The 14,726-nt window shown below is 49.8% G+C and overlaps 1 protein-coding gene across 1 annotated transcript; it reads left to right on the forward strand.

Moving 5' to 3' along the window:
* Positions 1 to 9,503: 9,503 nt before the first annotated feature.
* On the forward strand, positions 9,504 to 14,183 carry si:ch1073-224n8.1 (zinc finger protein 835). Its single transcript, XM_017713906.2, has 2 exons — positions 9,504 to 10,632; positions 11,855 to 14,183. The coding sequence occupies exons 1-2, from the start codon at positions 9,921 to 9,923 to the stop codon at positions 12,844 to 12,846; spliced, it is 1,704 nt and encodes a 567-aa protein (XP_017569395.2). The 5' UTR covers positions 9,504 to 9,920; the 3' UTR covers positions 12,847 to 14,183.
* Positions 14,184 to 14,726: the final 543 nt, after the last annotated feature.

Below are 14,726 nucleotides of genomic sequence, written 5' to 3' on the forward strand. Positions count from 1 at the left end.
GCTTCAAAGGCCTGGATTTGACGGTATTCCTGTGAAAGATTAGTCAGGCAGTTTTCTCTCCTCTGTGCAGAAGCAGAACTCATGGTTGCCTCCCCTAAAGCTGCCTCAGATGTGTAACTAGTCCTCCCCCTGGTGCTGTGGATGAAAGGAGATCATCTGTAAGGCCTCAAGGATGCTAATTTCTTGTGGTGGACGGCAGAAGGTCATAAGTAACTCTGACCCTGGAGAAGAATTGAAAGAAAAGACAGTATTAATATCAGCTCACTTTAGTACGTGCACACTTAACGTTTCAAAATGTACCATTTACTTGCTTATTGTCAATTCATTTTTTGTGATATCTCAAGAAACCCAACACATTGACATTCCTCTGCCCATTCAGCCTTCAGTACTTTAGCTCCGCCCGTTCATGCTGACGTTGTAAGGAGTGTTTCAGCCTGGACTGCCTTTGATTGAGGTGCAATACAGGGCAGCCAATCAGAACAGAGCTCATTTACATATACACTATACAGAAACAAGTATTGGGACAACCCTCCTAATAATTGAGTTCAAGTGTTTGTCACACCCATTGATAGCTGGTGGATAAAATTAAGTCACACAGTCTCGATAAACAAACACCGGCAGTAGGGCGTCGTACTGATAAGCTCAGTGACTCTAAACATGACACTACCGTAGGATGCCACCTCTTCCACGAGTCAGTTTCTGCCCTGCTAGATCTGCCACAGTCAACTGTAAGTGCTATTATTATGAAATGGAAGCATCTAGGAACAATAACCACTTAGCAAGGAAGCAGTAGACCATGCAAACTCACAGAGTGGGGCCACCAAATGCTGAAGCGCAAGTGTTGAATCACTCATTAATGAGTTCCAAATTTCTCTGGAAGCAAACAAAACTGCACGTTAGGAGCTTCACAAAATGGTACTTTTAATGGCTGAGCAGCTAAACACAAGCCTAAGATGTACAATGCCAATGTCCAACATCAGTGTCTGACCTCACAAATGCTCTTCTGGATGAATGGGCAAAAGTTCCCACAGACACACAAAATCTTCCCACAAAAAACATCCCAGAGGAGCGGAAGCTGATAACAGCTGCAAAGGCAGGACCAACTCCATATTAACGCCTATGGATTTAGAATGGGATGTCATAAAAGCTCCTGTAGGTGTCCCAATACTTCTGGCAGAGATGTGACCAGCTACTCAATTTACACGTTTTAATAATTGATGTGTGTAAATATCCCTCCTGTGAGCGTAAATGTGAAACTTGTGAGCACAGAAAGAAGTCGTGCTCAAACCGACTCTAAAATAAGAAATGAACGTGGCATTGACAATAAAATTGCATATCTTTAATACTCTCGTTATTGGCTTCATTGTGTAGTTCAGGGGTGTCCAGTCTTGTCCACAAAGGGCTTTTTGTTTCACTCAAGCAGAGCACACCTGGCTCCACTCTTAATCAGTCAGCCTCAGTCTTCAGACAACTTAGCATGTGCGCTCCTGCTTTGTTGTGACGAAAACCTGCAGCCGCCGGCTCTCTGTGGAAAAGACTGGACACCCTTGGTATAGTTGATTTGTCTAACTCGTTTGGCTTGTGACAGCTAGGCAAGTGTATGATGATAAATACGCACAGAGGACTTCTTTCTGTGCTCAAGTGTTTCATATTTACCCTCGCAGGAGGGACATTTACACATGCGAATAGTTAAAATTTGCAAGTTTCGATTTTTTATCTCGTGTTTTTGTGCCCCCTAGTTTTGACATTGATGTGGCACCACACACATGGCCTTCACTTCATGCGCTCAATCATTCAGCCCTCAGCAGTTTGTAGAAAATGTGTCCAAACATTTCATTTAATCATTTATGTTTTTTTTTTCATTTAATGGTATGGACTCCGGCGGCACGGTGGCGTGGTGAGTAGTGCTGTCGCCTCACAGCAAGGAGGGCCTGGGTTCAATTCCCCGGCCGGGTGACCGGGGTTCTCTCTGTGTGGAGTTTGCATTTTCTCCCCGTGTCTGTATGGGTTTCCTCTGGGTTCTCCGGTTTCCTCCCACAGTCCAAAGACATGCAGTCAGGCCAATTGGACATGCTAAATTGCCCCTAGGTGTGAGTGACTGTCTGTGTCTGTGTGTCTGCCCTGCGATGGACTGGCGACCTGTCCAGGGTGTATCCTGCCTTCTGCCCGAAGACTGCTGGGATAGGCTCCAGCAGCCCCCCCGCAACCCTGACGGAGAAGTGGCTTAGAAAATGGATGGATGGATGGATGGATGGATGGATGGATGGATGGTATGGACTCCCTGAATGAAGTAGTGAGTGGTATGGACTCCCTGAATGTAGTAGTGAGTGGTATGGACTCCCTTAATGTAGTAGTGAGTGGTATGGACTCCCTGAATGTAGTAGTGAGGGGTATGGACTCCCTGAATGTAGTAGTGAGTGGTATGGACTCCCTGAATGTAGTAGTGAGGGGTATGGACTCCCTGAATGTAGTAGTGAGTGGTATGGACTCCCTGAATGTAGTAGTGAGGGGTATGGACTCCCTGAATGTAGTAGTGAGTGGCATGGACTCCCTGAATGTAGTAGTGAGGGGTATGGACTCCCTGAATGTAGTAGTGAGTGGTATGGGCTCCCTGAACGTAGTAGTGAGGGGTATGGGCTCCCTGAACGTAGTAGTGAGTGGTATGGGCTCCCTGAATGTAGTAGTGAGTGGTATGGGCTCCCTGAATGTAGTAGTGAGTGGTATGGGCTCCCTGAATGTAGTAGTGAGTGGTATGGACTCCCTGAATGTAGTAGTGAGGGGTATGGGCTCCCTGAATGTAGTAGTGAGTGGTATGGGCTCCCTGAATGTAGTAGTGAGGGGTATGGACTCCCTGAATGTAGTAGTGAGTGGTATGGACTCCCTGAATGTCGTAGTGAGTGGTATGGACTCCTTGAATGTAGTAGTGAGTGGTATGGGCTCCCTGAATGTAGTAGTGAGTGGTATGGACTCCCTGAATGTAGTAGTGAGTGGTATGGGCTCCCTGAATGTAGTAGTGAGTGGTATGGGCTCCCTGAATGTAGTAGTGAGTGGTATGGGCTCCCTGAAAGTAGAAGTGAGGGGTATGGACTCCCTGAATGTAGTAGTGAGTGGTATGGGCTCCCTGAATGTAGTAGTGAGTGGTATGGGCTCCCTGAATGTAGTAGTGAGGGGTATGGGCTCCCTGAATGTAGTAGTGAGTGGTATGGGCTCCCTGAATGTAGTAGTGAGGGGTATGGGCTCCCTGAATGTAGTAGTGAGTGGTATGGACTCCCTGAATGTAGTAGTGAGTGGTATGGACTCCCTGAATGTCGTAGTGAGTGGTATGGACTCCTTGAATGTAGTAGTGAGTGGTATGGGCTCCCTGAATGTAGTAGTGAGTGGTATGGACTCCCTGAATGTAGTAGTGAGTGGTATGGGCTCCCTGAATGTAGTAGTGAGTGGTATGGGCTCCCTGAATGTAGTAGTGAGTGGTATGGGCTCCCTGAAAGTAGAAGTGAGGGGTATGGACTCCCTGAATGTAGTAGTGAGTGGTATGGGCTCCCTGAATGTAGTAGTGAGTGGTATGGGCTCCCTGAATGTAGTAGTGAGGGGTATGGGCTCCCTGAATGTAGTAGTGAGTGGTATGGACTCCCTGAATGTAGTAGTGAGTGGTATGGACTCCCTGAATGTAGTAGTGAGGGGTATGGACTCCCTGAATGTAGTAGTGAGGGGTATGGACTCCCTGAATGTAGTAGTGAGGGGTATGGACTCCCTGAATGTAGTAGTGAGGGGTATGGGCTCCCTGAATGTAGTAGTGAGTGGTATGGACTCCCTGAATGTAGTAGTGAGTGGTATGGACTCCCTGAATGTAGTAGTGAGGGGTATGGACTCCCTGAATGTAGTAGTGAGGGGTATGGACTCCCTGAATGTAGTAGTGAGGGGTATGGACTCCCTGAATGTAGTAGTGAGGGGTATGGACTCCCTGAATGTAGTAGTGAGTGGTATGGACTCCCTGAATGTAGTAGTGAGTGGTATGGGCTCCCTGAATGTAGTAGTGAGTGGTATGGACTCCCTGAATGTCGTAGTGAGTGGTATGGACTCCCTGAATGTAGTAGTGAGGGGTATGGGCTCCCTGAATGTAGTAGTGAGTGGTATGGGCTCCCTGAATGTAGTAGTGAGGGGTATGGACTCCCTGAATGTAGTAGTGAGTGGTATGGGCTCCCTGAATGTAGTAGTGAGTGGTATGGGCTCCCTGAATGTAGTAGTGAGGGGTATGGGCTCCCTGAATGTAGTAGTGAGTGGTATGGACTCCCTGAATGTAGTAGTGAGGGGTATGGGCTCCCTGAATGTAGTAGTGAGTGGTATGGGCTCCCTGAATGTAGTAGTGAGGGGTATGGGCTCCCTGAATGTAGTAGTGAGTGGTATGGACTCCCTGAATGTAGTAGTGAGGGGTATGGGCTCCCTGAATGTAGTAGTGAGTGGTATGGGCTCCCTGAATGTAGTAGTGAGGGGTATGGGCTCCCTGAATGTAGTAGTGAGTGGTATGGGCTCCCTGAATGTAGTAGTGAGTGGTATGGGCTCCCTGAATGTAGTAGTGAGTGGTATGGACTCCCTGAATGTAGTAGTGAGTGGTATGGACTCCCTGAATGTAGTAGTGAGGGGTATGGACTCCCTGAATGTAGTAGTGAGGGGTATGGACTCCCTGAATGTAGTAGTGAGGGGTATGGACTCCCTGAATGTAGTAGTGAGGGGTATGGGCTCCCTGAATGTAGTAGTGAGTGGTAAAGAGGGAAAAAGTGAGAACATCAGACACGTCAGTATTGCTTTCTAAGCCTAAAACAAAGACGAGACACGGCTTAAACGGCTTAATCCAAGTCTGAATAAACTTCCGTTCACAATCATTTAGAACTTTGAGCACCTGTTCGCTGTGCACCAGCATTTAAAACCTGAAGAAAAATCTGACCTTAATCACAGCATCCCTGACTGTTTCCTAGGCTTATAAAATAGGGTTTTAATCAGGTCATACTTGATACTACATTTCTTGCACAGAGCTTATTCTTAAAGGGAATTCCAGTGATCCAAATGTCTGCATGATTCAATGGCTGAAATGTAAACAAAGTCATTCAGAGTGAAATGCTCTGTTGTTCTGAGTCAGATGTCTGAAGAGTTTAATGCATCTAAAAGCTCTTTCACACAAAATGATTACATGAAGTGGTCAGTAATATGATGCCAGATGCCTGAGACACTGATGTACTATAGTTTTGAGAAGGTTTGGGTCTAAACTGTTTTTTTCATAACGTTGATGGTGGAGGAGTCCACGCAGGGCGCTGTGAAACAAACTATAATCCCCAAAGTAAGACTAGGTAAAACATGTAAATTCGCTGGTGGTCGTGGACAGTAAATAAAAAGGATAAAAAGGCTGTAAGAGAGAGATTATGAGGCACCTGTTATATCAAATTTTGACCCTCCCTTTTGACCCCCGGAAGTCCCGCCCCTTTTGACATTGGCCCCCTAATGGTTCCCCCAGAGGTCACATACGCCTCCCATCCTAATTGCACATTAACCATAGCTCAATGTGCAACTGACCTTATTTATCCCCATCTCAAACACCACCTTTGACCCCTTCACCTATTGATCCGGTTCCCATGATTCCCATTAGGCATCTGTTTTAGACATCAGTTTTGCACAGGGAACATTCTGGAACAACCCATCACCCCCCTCCCCTCCCCCCCAAACACCCCACCCATGTGACAACAGCCGTCTGTTTTTGAACAGGGAACCCCCTCCCCTACCCCAAACACCCCACCAACACCCCACCCGTGTAACAACAGCCGTCTGGTTTTGAACAGGGAATCTTCCGGAACAACCCATCCTACCCCACCCATGTGACAGCCCAACCGACTGTCCAACCGAATGCCCCGAAGTGTCTCTTGTTGCACGTTTAACGTTCCAGGAAACCAACTGTGCTGCTTATAAATGCAAATAAATCCATTCCTCTCCAAAATGTTCATCTTTACCACCCCTCCCCAACCTTTCAATCCCCCCATCCTTCCACCCCCCCAAACCTTCCAATCCCCCCATCCTTCCACCCCCCCCAATCTTTCAATCCCCCCACCCTGCAGCCCTCATGTGCTCCAAACAAGAGCCGAGACTGAGAGTCTTCCAGTTCACGGAACGCCGCACCACGTGCTTTGGTTTTATTAATAAAATATATCAGAATTAAATTCATTATAGATCATTACAAACACTTTAAAAGTATCAGGTCAGCACACAATAAGAAAAAGTGAAATCCAGTATAGAAAAAAAGACACATCGATAACCGTTTAATAACCGCAGCCCCTGAACCGTAACCGAACCGTGAGGACCCCCATCCCGGGTTAAGGATACGTCAGCTACATAAGCGAAATAAGGCCGTTAATAACAACCTAAAGCTGCTTCATTAGTTGTGGCAGGAGGCGATGAATTATCTCTAACTTACACGTTTTCAGCTACTTTCATAACTCAAACCAGTTCAGATCGTCTTCTCGCTAAAATGCATGTTCAAAAAAAGAAATAACGCATTTCAGCGCCGCTCACACTCCCGCGCCCGCCCACAGTCCCGCTCACACTCCCGTCCCGCACCCCCCCACACTCCCGACCCCGCCCCCGCTGCCGCGACCCCCGCCTGTTTTAAAACAGAGGTAATGTATAAGCGGTGTACCCACCGGAGAGGGGAGCCGGGCACGGCTGTGCTCCAAACCCTGCGCTGCAGCCGAGGTAGTGGGGGTCCTCAGTAGGTCTGCCCTATGAAGACCCCTCCATATAAGCTTATTGGTCACACGAACGTAACTGCGTGATGACGTCACACGGGCGGCGCGAAACTCGCGAGGGAGGAGATGGAGGAGATGCTCTCCAACAGTGCGATAGGACCAGTCTCTCTCTCTCCCCCTCCCCCCCCCCTCTCTCCCTCTCACTCCCCCCCCTCTCTCTCTCTCTCCCCCTCCCCCCCCCCCTCTCTCTCTCTGTACCCCCCTCTCTCTCCCTCTCACTCCCCCCCTCTCTCTCTCTCTGTACCCCCCCCTCTCTCTCCCTCTCACTCCCCCCCTCTCTCTCTCTCTGTACCCCCCTCTCTCTCCCTCTCACTCCCCCCCCCCCTCTCTCTCTCTCCCTCTGCCCCCCACCCCCCTCTCTGTGTCTGTGTCTCTCCCTCTGTCTGTCTCTCGTGTATGTATGTAAATGTAAATAAATACATAAAGGTGTTTACAAACAGGCCGTCGTGGACATTTTGTGTGTGTGTCTGTGTCTCTGTGTGTGTGTGAGTGTGTGTGTGTGTAAGTGTGTGTGTGTGAGTGTGTGTCTGTGTCTCCATGTGTGTGTGTGTGTGTGTGTGTCTGTGTGTGTGTGTGTGTGTGAGTGTGTGTGTTCAGAACGGTGGAGCGGAGGGATGCCAAACTGTTTCAGCTGCCCTCACCCCAGCTACCGCCACCTACCTTGGACCAGCCACCCACCCTACACTGATGTTTTCATAGACTCCCAGCTATTACTACTGCTAATACTACTGATATTAATATTAGTAGTTTAATCACTTTGTAGGTAGTCTGACCAGAGGAGGACAGGTCCCCCCTGGTGAGCTTGGGTTCCTCCCAAGGTTTCTTCCTCAGCTCTGAGGGAGCTTCTCCTTGCCACTGGCACCCCTGGCTTGCTCACCGGGGGGCTTTAACACTCGTGTTAAAACTTTGTCTTTACTGGATTTCTGTGAAGCTGCTCTGGGACATCACATGTAAAAAGCGCTACAAATAAATTTGATTTGATTTGTTTGATTTGATTTGTGTGTGTGTGTGTGTGTGTGTGTGTGTGTGTGTGTGTGTGTGTGTGTGTGTGTGTGTGTGTGTGTGTACACAGTATGTTTGTTGTTTGTTTAGAGCTGCTGCCAGTCAGATAATCTATAGAATGGTTGTATTTAATCCTGTTTTACAGCTGGGGGTCTCTGAGACCCCAAAACATCTGACGACCAAATGATGCTCTTTAGCTTTCGTGGCAAAAGGAGACGAAGTCGTTAAGTGTCAAAAACAAAGGTAAGTAAGTTTTGCCCTCTTCAAAGAGGCTCTGCAGACTGACATGAACTAAACAAGTGTGTTTCTCAAAACCATCATAAAGCAGTAAAAACTTTCTGTGAGGGAGTTTTTAAAGGCATGAAGCTCTCCAGATGTCTGCTTCCTATCACCGCCCTGCTGAAAAGCCCAGAGAAACCAGTCTGCTGGTTCCTGATGGTTTTTCTAATGTGTTGTGGCTGGTTTTAATGAGTTGCTGTCCCAATGCAAAGGATCCTGATACATTAACAAGTGACCAAGGGCTGTTTCTAAATGCACTTGGTGGTTTCCTGGTCTGATCTAAAGGCTTTCTACAGGACACCAGTGGTCTCTACTGAAAACCGTTAAAGGGAAGCTCCAACAAATTTTCAGGATTTATGCCTAATTTATGTAATTAAAAGGTTCAGATGTAAACAAAGCCATCCAAAGTGGTTTGGTGTGAACCGCTCTGTTCTAGAGAACCGAGTCAGGCTTGTTTACAGTGGTGGTGATGGGAACCGGATGTCTGAAGGGTATACTGCCTCTGAAAGCTCCCTCACAGAGTTAGTGACTGCTCAGCCTGGTGTCTGAGACTTTGTGTTATGATAGTTTTGTCATGACATTTTGGCCTAAAATGTCTTTTTAATGTCAATTTTAATCCATCCATGGTGGAGGGCTACAGGCAGGGGGTTGTAAGGCAAAATAGTCCCTGCAAAAAAAACGCGCTTTTCAGATTTTCTGCTGTTTCACCATCATAAACATTACATTACATATAAAAGCTAAGAAGGTGTCAGTTCACCTACAGAGCCCTGCTGGTGACATCCGGTATAATGTGTGGCCACGTAGAATTAACGCATGGGAACAATATCCTAATGTGTGACCACAACTTAGTAAGGCATGGGAATGACATAATCAAGCCTTGACCACAGCTTAATAGGGCATGGACTCGTTCCCACACCTTACTAAGCGGTGTCCACAACTTAATTATCACGTTCCCACTCCTTACGAAGCCCACACATGTTTTTATTTATTTGGGATGTCAGCCAGCCGGGCTTCGTCTTCACCCGTGTGTCTGGCCAATAAGTAAAACTGCTATATTTGTGTTGCAGACTACGGAGGCCCGCTGGTGACATCCTGTATAAATATAAATAATGCATGGCCACGACTTAGTAAAGCATGGGAACCAGATCCTAATGCGTTAGTCGTCTCACTCCCACGCCGGACCCGTTTCACTTCCACCAGCCTGAGTGACTCTGTTTACAACCGAATTGAGCAAAAATTCTGAAAATCTGGTGGAGCGGCCCTTTAATCCCAGTCCCGTTCGCGCGCACAGCCGTGATCTCGGGAAGTTCCTCCACAATGAGGCCTTTCACCTCCGGGCGCTCCGGGCGGCTGTGCGGACTCCGAGAAATCAGCGCGGCCGCCAGGTGGCGCTAAACTGCCGCGCACGCCCATCGCGCACGTCTCGGCGCGTCATTACTGTGCGACGAGGGTGCTTTGGGCCAATCAGAAGTCAGAAGCGGCCTCCGCCGTTTTATTATTGAGGGGATCGGCTGCGGTGGTCTCGACGCGCGGGGTCGCGTTATTGTTAACGGGAAAACAGCGTTTGGGAGCGCGAGCGGGACGGGCCGATAACGCGGGGCGCGAACTGGACGCACCGGACGGGGAAAGCAGGGAAACGGGCGTCGTTCCAGCGGCCGGGCAGCCAGTCCGTCCGCGCTCATTTCACTTGACGTCCGCGGCGTTTGTGCGGCGCTCGTGCGGCGCTCGCTGGTCCGAGGATCCGCTCCCCGGGCGGCGTTTCTGGATGGGTGGATCGTTCCGGCCCTGCAGCGCGTTTTTCCCCAGCCGAGCGAGCGAATCTCCGCAGGAGGCCGCGCCGCGCGATCCGCGATGAACTCGAAGCGAAGCAACGCTGGCGAGGGCGCCGCGGGGGGAGGAGGCAGGATGGCCGCCCCCCCGGCGGCAGGCGGGTCCCACCGCAAGCAGAGCATCATCAACTCCCCGGCCAAGGCTCGCGCGGAGAGGGGCGAGCTGGGGCGAGACGGGACCCTGTCCATCACCTCGCTGCGGACCCGCCTCGGGCCCACCATCCGCTCCACGCTGTCCGCCGCCGTGGACACGCTGCTCGGGGAGATCGTGGCCGTGATGTCGGAGACGCAGGGCGAGCTGCGCTGTAAGGAGCAGGAGAACGAGAAGCTGAAGGTGCGCCTCGAGGTGTCCGAGCGCGAGCTGAAGACGCTGCAGGAATGTCTGTGCAGCGCGCAGAAGCTCATCGACCAGCTGCAGGGGCCCTTCGGCAGCCCCCCCCTGCCGGGCCACCACGGCTACCCGCCGCCGCCGCCGCAGGTCAACCCCGTGGGCTCCGGCCGCCTGGTTCACCGGGGAGCGAGCGACTCCGCCACCGACCCGCGCTGCTTCGCCGCCGCTGGCGGGGAGCCGGAGCTGAGCGGCGCGCTGGGAGACGCCATCCACGGCTTCGACTCCAGAGAGGAGTTCAAGAGCTGCCATCTGTCCATCCAGCCGGACGGGACGGTGACCAACAGCTACTACGACCCCATGCCCGTCCACTCGGCCGGCATGTGCCATGACGTCAACAGGACAGGTGAGACCTCCTAAACCCCAGGCCCTTCCCCCCCTACCCCCCACATCCCCACATCCCCCCCTACCCCCCACATCCCCACATCCCCACATACCCCCCACCCCCACCCCCTATTACTATAGTAAACATTAAGCAGCCTATTTTCGCTACTGCGCCTTTAAGACTGGCATATGTAAATGACCTTCGTTTTGATTGGCTGCCATGTGTTTGTCTTGTTAGCGTGCAGTCCGGGGCGGGGCTACATTGTTTTACTCTAATTAGGAGATAAATAGGGACATCCTGATTGGCCGTGTGCTTTTGCTATGATTTCCTGGACTGTCATCTTGAGAAGTTAAATATCTTGTGATATCAAGTTAACATCTTTGTTATCCTGAGATCACAAGATATCTTAAGATGACCACTTTGCTGTATGGAGATTACAGGACACTTGACTAGTTATTTCTGTGACTGTTGCAGTGTTACACCACAGGATGCCGCACCCCTGTTATAGACTATAGACTATTAGAGCCGGGAATATTAGTCTTTATCCTTATCGCGATGAATTACGTCACAATATGCCGGAAATCGTCGGTTCAGAGAAACTACTTATCGGCTGTGTGTTTGTTTAGAAGGAGGGCGTATTTAGTCCCGTTTAACTGGATTTAGTGTCACGCGTTCAATACAAATAATTGAATTCATAATTTTTGATTATATTTTTAAAATGTGGGCTCACTTTGTTCTGTCTCCCTCTAAAATCAGACATCAGGAAAAATAAACATGTTGAGGTTGCGTATTATAAAAGCCTGGTGAAGGATTACGATATGATATTCGGTCACAGTGCAGCTTTCTATGCCAGAACTACAGGAAAAGTGATACAGGGGGAAATTATTAGAGATGAATATCGTTATTAAACTGCACTAAAGGACTCGGCCTGTCTCGGGCAGAAGTCCTGCCAGTACACACAGTAAAAATGGCAAAATATCTGACCTTGATATCAGCAAACTGGGGGTAGTTTGTCAGCTGGGGAACTGTCAACGTTGCTGTTCTCACATAACTCAAATACAGTATATAATTAATAAATATCTTATAGGTACAGAATAAGCCTCATGTTGGCTTCATATCTTTAATTTTCCTTAGTTGAAAACGTACTGTTGACTTTCATCTGTGTCTGGATTAACACCCTAGTAGACGGAGGTGATACAGGACAAAGAGCACAGTGCTTATGATGGAACTTTTCTGTTTCCAGGTGAGATGAGTGATCGGCGGCTTTCCCACCCTGCCTCCCACCCTGCCTCCCACCCTCCTTACCCAGTCAAACAGGAGCAGGGTCCGAGCGCTTCAGGCCACGTGTGCGGGAGGGTCGGCGATGGCGAGCGCTCCGCGCAGAGCGTGTGTGACCTGGGCTACATCCATGTGGTGGAGGAAGAAGGAGGTGGTTCTCGTCCCCACAGCCATCCACCCAAAGCCACACCCACTCCCCCCTCCTCTGGGTCTCATAATGGTCCTTCTTCTGGGAGCCCACCTCCGCAGGGCCCATCCGGACTTGGCGCGGCCCAGAGCGAGGCATCTGGGGCCGGCACACAAAGTCCCGGGACGTCCCCGGAGGCGCGTAGGCGTCGTTCAGCCTCGGAGCTAATGGGCGAGGCTCCGGGTGATCGCCCCCACCTGTGCATGGAGTGCGGCAAAACCTTCCGGCTGGTCTCCAGCCTAAAGAAGCACCTGCGTATCCACACGGGCGAGAAGCCGTACCCGTGCGCCGTGTGCGGCCGCCGCTTCCGTGAGTCCGGCGCCCTAAAGACGCACCTGCGCATCCACACGGGCGAGAAGCCGTATTCCTGTTCAGAGTGTGGCACACGCTTCCGCCACCTGGATGGCCTGCGCAAGCACCGGCGCACGCACACCGGCGAGAAGCCGTACGTCTGTGCCGTGTGTGGCAAGCGCCTCAGCCGCCTGCAGCACCTCAAGCAGCACCAGCGCATCCACACGGGTGAACCGCCCACTCGCTGCCCGCTCTGCCGCCGCGCCTTCCAGGATGTCGCCGCACTCAGGAAGCACCTGCGGCACCACCAGGGCGAGCCGGGACTGGAGGAGGTCCGAGACAGGCTGGGGCTTGATGCAGACGAGGAGGAGGACGGTGACCCGAACCTCCAAGGCTCCATGGAGGACGAGGAGATGAGGTTCGGGATGTGGGGGGAGGAGGAGAGGGAGGAGGGGGAAGCGGCAGTCGACTGCGTGTAGGAGACAAAAGGAGAAGACGACATGGACTTTCCTCCACTGGTCACCAACCGTGCTCCCGAATATTTGCCTACCTGCAAAATTGATCCAACCAGTCGTTCTCATTTCCAGGACTGGGAATGCTTTTCTCAGCACACCTAAACCAGCTTCGAGAAGGACTTGAGGACCAGAGTTGAGAAACCCTGATCTAAAACAATCCTGAGTTGTTGGTTTAGGGTTCAAAATAAACTCTAGTTCGCATAGAATTCCTAAGTCCTTCCTGATGCTGAACAGTGTATTTCAAATGCCGGACACTTCTAATGCAGTAGCAGGAAGGGCTTGAGAACTCTATGAGAACCAGAGGTTCTTGGAACCCTCAGGATGTTGAGAAACCATCCTGACTAATTGGATCAGCTTTAGCAGGTAAGGCTCAAACTGAACTCCAGCCAGGAGGAGGGTTGGTGACCACTGGCTTAAAGCTTTAAAAACTTCTTGGTGTGGAGACTAGAACTTTTGTGACTTGCTTGCGAACTGATACAGGAGTCACTGGCCATCGTTTGCCGCCAGACCTTGTGTAGATCCTTTAATCCCAAATGGAGGATCTTTACAAGCTTTTGCTGTTCCAAACGCTTGAAACGTGGAGAAGAATGAGTGAGCAGAATCGAGCATTTGAGCTTGGCTTGTCAGCAGAACAGACTTTGTATATGTTACAGGAGTGGGAACAAAGACGAAGTTGTCACGTCAGGAGGACCTTTTCCGTGGCCCCGCGTCTTCCCTGCTGGACACACTGAACTCTTGGTCTTATGTTTGGGACTTCACAGTGGGAACCTCCAAAACAGCTCCTACAGAGACCAAGTTCCAGCAGCCGTCTAACACCCCTTGCTGTAGTGGTCATCTTCCCACGATGATGTTAATTAGTTGGATGTTCGCATGTTAGATTAGGGTTCTGGACTCTGCAGGGTGGACGATGGATAGGATTACGTTGTAAGACTGCAGATTTCAGTTTTTTCATTTGTGTGTTAATGATAACGTCAGGTGAACCGGTTGTTGCCCTTTCACCACTGGGAGTCAGCCCAGTCTGCTCATTTCTAACGTGTTAGCATGGGTTAGCTCGTCTGTAGTCACGTGGATGTTATGAAGATCTTCCAACGCCCCACGAAAAGGCAAACCACCAACTATGGAGTTCTCAGCTGGAGAGGTGGGGTGGAGTTTTGTAACATTTGAAAGCAACCAATGTGTCGCTGCTGTCAGAACAAAATCTCCAACTTTTTTGTTTTTTTTTTCCAGTTTTTTGGCGTCATGTGGAAATGCCTGTTGCCCTTTACATTGTGTGCAGTTTTCTTGATGAACCAACCAAAAGAAACGGCCTAAAATGACTTTGGGGGGGGGGGGGGGTGGGGGGGGGTGGGGTCTGGTTCCATTGACTTACATTCAAAGTAAGGCATGTTTTTTCCTCCTCCTGTAAAGTTACTATTTTGGAGATACGAGGTTTTGTCCCGACAGCAGCGGTGGGTTCCTCCCAACCTTCATAACCGTGAAGAACATTCTTCTACAGCAATACTATTTGTGAGCAGCTTATGCCATTATTTGCAATCATTCAAGACGTATTATGATGTAAACGACGCTGTCCTGACATAAAGGGGCTTAAACTAAAGATCTAAAGTGAGCGTCTACCTAATACGCGTCATAACAGTGTTATAACAGTGTTATAAGTGGAACAAATCCCTGTCACTTCAGTTTATGGCTTATGTTAGTACAATATCACTTATTTCTCAAAGCATCTTATGATTAATGGTATAGGTTGCTCATAAATGTTCAAGGACATTATTCAGTGCTTATGCATGTGTTATGAGGTTCCTACGAAGGTAGGCTGTTACTGGGAGTCCTAGTATTCCAGAACTTCA

The sequence above is a fragment of the Pygocentrus nattereri genome, chromosome 23 (assembly GCF_015220715.1).
Source record: "Pygocentrus nattereri isolate fPygNat1 chromosome 23, fPygNat1.pri, whole genome shotgun sequence".
In the NCBI taxonomy this organism is placed as follows: domain Eukaryota; kingdom Metazoa; phylum Chordata; class Actinopteri; order Characiformes; family Serrasalmidae; genus Pygocentrus; species Pygocentrus nattereri.